This window comes from Melanaphis sacchari, unplaced genomic scaffold, assembly GCF_002803265.2.
Source record: "Melanaphis sacchari strain LSU unplaced genomic scaffold, SCAv2.0 Contig31_pilon_pilon, whole genome shotgun sequence".
NCBI classification, from domain to species: Eukaryota; Metazoa; Arthropoda; class Insecta; order Hemiptera; family Aphididae; genus Melanaphis; species Melanaphis sacchari.
Genome location: NW_020271193.1, coordinates 2,769,795 through 2,778,851, shown reverse-complemented (window position 1 = coordinate 2,778,851; position 9,057 = coordinate 2,769,795). Strand labels below are relative to the sequence as shown.

Genomic DNA, 9,057 nt, shown 5'->3' with positions numbered 1-9,057 from the left:
CAAGACAACAATGGCTTGTTTAGAATTTAGACTTTACAAGCATATCCCGAGGAAAGATTTTACTGACTTCTTTAAGTAATTGAAATTACACGTCTATCTATAGATCATACTATGTAATATTATGATTATTGAGTTTATTTTGTAAAAATCAAATAATCATAAAGTTTAAATTTTAAAATAATTCTAATGATCAATAATTTCCTTCATCAACATAAATAAAATACACTGTTTTATTTTGATAATTTAGTTGGTATTTAATTGTTGCCACCCCTAAAATTTGACACCGCTGCATTCGACTCAACTGTTTCTTAGTATAATTTAAAAAATATATATTATACACTATACTTCAAATACTATTGACTTTTCATTATAAATTAAAATATAAAACTAGTTTTCACATTTGGCGAATCAATAATTATTCTATTAAATTTATTACTAATGTAAGTTTTCGGACCGATTTTTCATGACACGAATTATTGTGTATAATCAAATCATTGTTCCAGCGATTATGCACAAATTTTGCTATTAATACATAATACATTATAGTACGTATAGTGTTTAATGCAATTGATGCATAATACTTTGTGATGTCATAAAAAATTAGTTGTATTTTTATCACATAACAGAAGCTACATAGTTGTCTTGTTGATTGTACTTAACTACTTGAGTGTATACGGATGTGCGTCAGTCCCCACATTGACATAAGTAGTATAAACAAAAATGTATCCGTAATTGACAAATGGGTCTCGTACTCAGGAATATTTCAGCTTCAGTTTAATCATATGCATCCTGTAGTCAAGAACTCTGCACCATGACGTCTGGATCTAGAAACATAGATTTGTTTTTTTTGCAATCTATGATTGACAAAACCGAACCTGGAGTGAAAATTAATTCGTACGAAGTGAGTGATGTGAAATTGTATAACACTATTAAGCACGTTTATTGCTGCAGGGTTTGATCGAATTACGGTATTTTACAGATAGCGTTAGGGTCAAAACGAGGTGATAACTATACATCAATGTTGTACAGGATCCAACTGTATGGCGACAACGGATGGTCAAAGTCTCTGATCTACAAATGTTTGCCCGATAACAGACAGGCTAGAAATACGTACAAATCCGAAATACTGTTTAACAACGAAGTAACATTCTATACAAAATCGTTTACAGCATTGACGAAATATCAAGTTTGTATAATAGAGTATAATATAATATTTATTTTTATCGCGAGGCTTAAAATAATGCTTTAGGAGCACAAAAAATTGGTTGAACCTTTTAATAGTGTGCCGAAATGTTATTTGGCCCAAAGTGATATTGTCATATTAGAAGATATGCGATGCAAAGGATTCACAATGCTAGACAGGATGAAGGGTCTTGATTTTAATCACTGTAGAGCCATACTAAGGTAAAAGTACCTATAGAGCTTTGGTGAAAATATGATTTTATTAGTTTGATTTGGCGTGATGTTTTTGTAGAGTTTTGGGAAAATTCCACGGGTTATCGCTGTCTATGAAAGTCGACGAACCGGAAAAGTTTAAAGAATGCATTTCGGACGCAATAAATGAAGTTTACTACAAGAGTGAAAACGAATTGTGGTACAAAGGATATTACAGACGAGCTGCAGAGAATGCAGAGAAAATGGTACCTATACATATCGATATCCTTAATACACTTAATAATTATTATCGCGAGTCACGTATAATATTATACTAACGATCATATTTGCGGTATTTTTTTTGTTTTTTTATTAAACAGCTGGAGTCTGAATTGACCGAAGATGAGAAACCAAAATATTTGGATAAATTTCGAAAATTTGTCAACCACGAATCATTCTTTGGGTATATGGTGGGACTGGTATCCCCAAAAGAATCGCTAGCTGTGCTCTGTCATGGTGACTGTTGGACAAACAATTTTTTGTTTCAATACGCTCAAGACGGAAGTATATCTGAAGTAATAAGACGTAACATTATTAACGAGCAAAGCAATTGCAAAAAAATAATAATTTTTATCAATTATTTTCAAGGTGTCTATTGTAGATTTTCAGTTGGCTAGGTACGGTTCTCCCGCATTGGACTTGGTCAGTCTTTTGTATTGCTGTACCAGCGCAGAGTTAAGGAAACAGTATTTACCTGAACTTTTGGAAGAATATTACGATTCAATTGTCAGTATTTTAACGCAAACAGACTGCTTGAACCATTATCCAAATATTCGACAAAAGTAAGTATTACATTTTTTTTTTTTTTTTTTACCTAGAACTAGATTATTCGATTATTTAAATTCAAAACTACTAAACCATTTTCAATAAATTATATATTAATATATTAATCCTTGAAACTCCTTAAAGCTTATATTATAGTTAGGTAGTTTCTAGTGTTAACATCAAAAATATGCCCAAAATTATAAAGTAGAAAATCATAAAATTAATCAATAATATGTAAACATATTATTTATATTTAAACATTATTTGCTTGAACTGAAATAAAAACAATAGAAAGACTAATTTTAATTTGTGCGCAGTCAAGTAATACAACAAATATATATAATTATGAATCAGAGTAATATGATATTATGTTATGAGCTTTTAAAATATGAACAATATCATATTACAAACTTCAAACACTCTAATTACCTAACTGATTTCCACTTAGAATCGATTAAGAAGTTAATTTAATTTCTATTTTCATATTTTCTGGTATATCACTATAATTTTTTAATTGATATTTATAATATAATATACAATTTTATTTTAATTTGTCTGCCTATATTAAGTCGGGAAGGTACTATACTTTTTATTATTTGAAATATATTTAAATATTGTCCGGTTGTTTATGATCCATTCCGCATTCGTCGCTGCGGAAATATGCCAATTTGAAAAGGGTTCAGAAAATAACTATAAAAGTTTATTAATTTTATTCTAAAAGTTTTAGACTGACCTTAACGTGATAATTTCTCAGTTTTGTGTTCTCGAGTTGAAAATTGAAATATTTAACAAATTGTATATGTTCGTTTATACCTAATGATTCTAAGTAGGTAGAGTAGATAAAGTAGTAAACAATGACGCCGATCTTTATGTCCAGTTTTTGCAGTTGCAATACCTATTGAGGGTGGGTGGATGTGGTAAGGCTGCGAAACACACTACCTATATAGCTAAAATAATAATAATAATAATTAATAGTATAATGTCATCATAGCTAACATTATGAATAATCATGATAAAGCTAAATGCTAAACTATTGAGTAATATTATAGTGAGTTTTATTTTATGGCAATAAAGCCGTTTGAACTATTATTTCTTCATCAGTCAAACGTTAGTTATAAACACAGATAACACAATAGACGTAATAATCACATTTAATATCCATAAACAACTAATTTTAATAATATTGTATTACTACATCACTACCACAGCCTATTGTGGCAATGTGGTCTGTGGGACGTGGGTACAGGGTAGGTGGGTGGTTACTTGCTTTAAAGGTATGCTTTACAATAAGTACCTCTAAAAACTGACTTCGGTGCCACTGGTAGTAGAGCAGTACCTATATTGTTCTGAAATTAATACGGTTTTTAATTAAAATTGTATTAGTATTATTGTGATTTTATTAATTTTTAATACATTTTACTGTTTTATTTTTTAAATATTTTTAATGGTATTACTAAAATGTACACGGATTCTACCTTAGTTTTTACAAACAAATAAATGAACGCATTGGTCATATTATCTACAGGTTGTACGAAGAGGTGCGTGAATACAACGTGTTCGGTCTAGGAGTAGCACTAGACATGATACCAATCATTACATGTGACTCGGAATTGGCTCCGGACATGTATACCGAAGATACGATTAACGTAGACGACGAACCCAGCAAGGAACCTTACCCCGTCATGACCTCAAGCAACTTGTGCCGCCAAATGATTGCCGACTTGGTTAAAGAACTCGTAGATAACGGATGTTTAACATAATTGGTTGGGCCAGTCAAGACGATGTACGATTGTCATATTTTGTCGTTTATTTATACATATATTGTAGCCGTAGATATTATGAAACCTGAAGTTTTGTTGTTTATTATTTTTTTTTTTTTTTAATTTGTAATTCTCATTACATTATTATTGTCATTTAATAATATTATTCGATACCTACGTAATAATTATTATTTTAGTATTATACAGAGTTTGTGTTCATTTAAATTTTATAATAATAGGTATTAAAATAACTAAACTATAAAACAATTACATCGTTTTATACCAAGGTAATTAACAGAAATTTCATCATGAGTTAACAATGTCACACCTTATCATCAAACTTTTATTTTGTATGTAATAATAAAAAAAAATTTTCTCGTAGTTTCAGTGGTCCTGAAGAGCCTTTTATTGCCATTAAATGAACTTTGTTCATGACGTCTATCCTCCAATTTCCTTCCGTGTTTTCATAAGTATTTTTTATTGTATACCGTCCTAGAGTTTGGAATAAATAATTTTATCCTCAACTATTTTTTTGTCGGTATTATTATTATGGTATAAAATATCAGTTATTTATCGAATATACATTCCGTCGTACTTTAAATGTATACGTTTTGGCGTATACTTTAAACGAGTGTTGTAATATGATTCTAGGCGGCCAATGTGAATAAAATGTTTAGCGTGAGGCAAATTTCTCAGTAAATCTTTGGCAGTGATCCTTTTTTTAACACGAAATACGACTCACTATTTTTAAGAGTTCAAAGTTTATTTTTTATTTCTTCATCGGTGAGTGGGTCATGCTCACATTTTTTATCTGTCCATTATCATTTCACTGATGAATATTTGAAATTTGATACAGAATTGATGTACATTTTTCAACTAACACAGTTGTCAGTTCCATTATCATTACACGTTTGAGCAGACCACCATAAGTGGTTTATTATATTCGTTTTCCACATAAAAGCACTATGATGGTTTTTTTCTAGAGTTTTTAATGGTTTTGTCAAACTTTTTGATAAGTGCCAACATCGAACTCGTGTTCGATGTTCGAATGATGCGTTCAAATATAATAACTAATTCCCTTATGTCAATCTATCAAAAATACATTAATATTACATTCTTCGTTTTTTTCAAGTTTTTGAAGTCGTGATTCACATGATTTTTTTTCCAAGTCATCCTGAACCATTCCTTTTTGAGTTTTTTGAAAATCTATTATTTTGAAGCTTCGAATATTCATGACTGAATATGTGCAGTACTTGGCATAAAAACCGGAGGAGTCAAATTGACCTTCACCAGCTAACCAAATGTTTGTACCCATTTTTAGTTCGTTTATATTATTATGTCTATGTTGATCCCAAATTAGTTTTTTTACTGGTGCTGTATAGTTGTTAATAATTTTATCATAAATGGTTCTTGAAAAAAATGCAAGTTTTAAAGACAAATAAAATGTTTTCATTTGATTAAATAATATGCAATACACCGGATAATGTTAGGGCAGCTCCCATTAAAATATTTTCATTATATTTAGATAATGACTGAGATGTTCATTAGAAAACATGCCATTTTCACATATAATTTATACAGCCAACATTGCTCCCTTGGTATAATTATGAATATTTTCTACTTTAACATTAGGAATAGTAATAAAAACGTGTAAATAAAATTGATAAAGACTCCCAGAAAAAAATGTAACACGAATCATTTTCTATTTCTTTAGATTTTTATCCAGTTTGAAGAACTTCAATATCCTCTTCATAAACTTCAAAACTTTCATCCTCCGATATTGAAAACTTATTAAGTGATAAATTTAATGATTAATCATGACGACTTCTTAATACTTCATTACCTAATTCACAATATATACCGATCTCGTTTTGTCTATCAGCCACAAATGATTAATTTGTAATTTCCACTAAATGACTGTCTTCGACATCATCAACATTACTCGATTCACATTCACTATTTTCAAAAGACCTAAATGAAGGCTTAAACTTTTTCGGTGTACTTGTCATTATAGAAGATATAATTTGATTTTTTCTTTTGACCTTTGTCTTTCTTCTCATTCGGATAAATTTGAAATATTTTGAAGAACCGTAGGAACAGCATTTGCATTAAGTTTTACTTTGACTTTTATATTGAGCATTAATTGTTGTCGTAATTAATCTGATTGGTTATTATCTACAGACTTAGAATGCTTTGAACAAATTATCGTGTCATACCAGGGCTAAAGTTTTTTCGTTTACAATAATTGACCCTCCAGTTTAACTTAAAAACCTAGAAGGTGATTTGATCGACACGGAAACTCATGAAAATAAACTCCAAATGAAGATTGCTTTTCACTTTTTTCATTACAATTAAAAACAGAGCACAACGTCATCTTCAAAATCTAAAGTCAAATAAAAATTCAAAACTTATTCACATAAAAAAATATTTTTTACATTTATTATAGACTATATCAAAAGATATAAAACGTACCTATCAATTAAAATAAAAATATATTAATTATTAATTTTTAAATTCTAAGTTAGAGGTACTAAAAAACATAAGAAAAATTGCGCAAATAATCCTAGTATTAAAACCATTTTAATTATAAAACTTAAAAATAAACTTATAAAATGTAAAATGAAACTTTTTATGAAAAATTATAATAAATTCCAGTTTAAAAATAATAAATAAATTATGTACGTATGTAATATATATTTTTATAAATAATCACTAAGAAATTACTAAAACAAAATTCTGAAAAAAGTTTTTTTTTAACTTCGTATAAAAAATGATTAGGCGCCTAGTTAAAAAACGGTATCTTGCTGTAAACATATTTATGACAATAATATTAAAAAAAAAAAAGTATATAAAATAATGAGAACTTTGTTATAATTAAAAATTATTATGATATAGACAATATGGTATCTGGCATCTGCTAAATACAAAAAACCCCGTCAACTGTCAAGTATGATGGAACAAACAAATAAATAATAGAATAATTGTCAACTGATATCAAATTTACTAACAGTTAAAGAAGGACTAGGTAAAATAAAATAAAAAAATGAAACAAAGTAATGCGATTTAACAAATGTCCTAGGCTACGTAATACGTAGGTTCATTAAAACATTTAAAACCGATATTAAATTGACAGAATCATTAATTACTTTAAGATTTGTAAGTTAGATAGATAGGTAGGTACTACGAAGTACGAATTAACATAATAATTATACAATTAGTCCGTACTCCGTGCTAGATATAAATAAAATTGTTTTCATCTATAAAATAATAATAACAGCCGTTTGATAACCGATAATGCGTTTATTTTTGCTGAATAACACACGGCCGCCGTAGAGTTGGATCTTATGACGTGACGCATAATAGGTATTATTTAAAACGCTGTAACTATACAACGAATCACCGATGATGATTTTTATTTACATTTTATGCGCATGCAAATTTGTAATAATAATACGCAATAAAAAAAAAAATATGATTTTTGTGTTATATGGTCCTTTAACTAACAAGTAAAAATATTATAATTTTAAATGGATAGATTTAAATTCAAACAATATTTAAATTATCACATTTTTCGCTTAACCATTAAAGCTACCCAACAGTAGATTTTTGGATTTTAACACAGGGTAGACCTTAGAGTACTATAATATACACTATACATCTTCTATTTAGTTTATTAGTACAATGTAGGTAGATACTTCAAATTTAAATACTTGAACAAATTAAGAACAATTATACAAATGTAAAGTATTATCTTTTTTCCAAACCATTAATTTATTTTAACAATGTAACCTTTTACTTTGAATAAGTGCCAAATTAAATATTCACAAAACTAAAATATGTATAAATGAGTCATCAAAATTAAATGATAATCCAGTCAAAAAAGTATTATTTTAAATATAATTTTCAGTAAATAAAAAAAAAACATTTCGGAATAAATTTTAAATTTAGTTTTATGTCAAACGATTCACAATAATAAGTAGTTTGCTTTGAAGTAGAGAAAAATTTTGCTCATACCTTTAAAAATAACAAACATCAAATATTAATAATATTCAATAAGGCTACCTATTATTCATTAATGTTTATGGAAACATTGGAAACCAATTCATAGAGTAGTATAAATGTGTGATGATAATAACTATTATTATTAATATTACCAGTACACAAACTTTACTTTGACTCAGGAGCAAATTTCGTATTTCCTAAAAATTATTCCAAGTGTTTAATTATCGGTCAACAGTTAAATCAAGGTGCACCTTGGATTGAATGTACCACAGGTTTATCAGGGATAAGTGGGCATATACACATTATTTGATTGTAATAAAAATATAATACATAATTATAGCTAATTATTTTGTTATTCTCAATAAATACCTATAATTAATTATTATAAGGTCAGAACAGAGAATATTTATGGCACAATAATTAAAAAATTACAGACAGACAGTAACCAATGTTATATTGCTGAAACTTGTGATGAAAAAAAAAAAATATTTAAATAATTAGTCATATATATCACAGAAGTATTTTATAGACAATTTAAACATTCATTTCCCAGCATAAATATAATAAAGTATAAAAAATAAAAATATTACTAATAAACTACATACTATTTACTAGGTATACTATATCATAGGTACATATTACATGCATAAATACATAATACATATATTATTATGTGTATTTTAGTACAAAATTATCATAGATAAGGTTAGGCACCATACATATAAAATAATCAATTTTAGAGCTGAGACACAATTAATATTAATATTGGACATCATCAAACATGATGAATGATGACATTCATATTGTTACAAAACTTATTTTTAGATTGTCATATTGTTTTATCATATGTATTTTGTATTTATTTATTCTAATGATCCACATTATAAATACATAAAAAAATAATTTTATTATGCATTTAAAATAAAAATATTGTAAATATCATTATAAATACATAATACATATTATCATTATTGTGCATAATTATTTTATATAGTTATTGCCAATATATAAATAAAGTTATTTTTACTTAAATAAATCTACATAATACTGTTTGTAAACAACATTGTAGATAGCTTGATGTATTAAGTATACATAG

At 27.5% G+C, this 9,057-nt stretch overlaps 1 protein-coding gene across 1 annotated transcript; it reads left to right on the top strand.

Annotated features, from left to right (window-relative positions):
• Positions 1 to 516: 516 nt before the first annotated feature.
• Positions 517 to 4,125, top strand: LOC112596362. The gene is made up of 7 exons (XM_025342003.1): positions 517 to 901; positions 980 to 1,186; positions 1,250 to 1,404; positions 1,475 to 1,640; positions 1,755 to 1,949; positions 2,023 to 2,216; positions 3,725 to 4,125. The coding sequence occupies exons 1-7, from the start codon at positions 812 to 814 to the stop codon at positions 3,957 to 3,959; spliced, it is 1,242 nt and encodes a 413-aa protein (XP_025197788.1). The 5' UTR covers positions 517 to 811; the 3' UTR covers positions 3,960 to 4,125.
• Positions 4,126 to 9,057: the final 4,932 nt, after the last annotated feature.

Bases quoted from the DNA above. Each gene is read 5' to 3' on its own strand.
- LOC112596362 (XM_025342003.1), top strand. From the start codon at position 812: ATGACGTCTGGATCTAGAAACATAGATTTGTTTTTTTTGCAATCTATG. The intron at 1,641-1,754 runs GTACCTATACAT...TTTATTAAACAG, and splicing joins CAGAGAATGCAGAGAAAATG to CTGGAGTCTGAATTGACCGA. The intron at 2,217-3,724 runs GTAAGTATTACA...TATTATCTACAG, and splicing joins TATCCAAATATTCGACAAAA to GTTGTACGAAGAGGTGCGTG.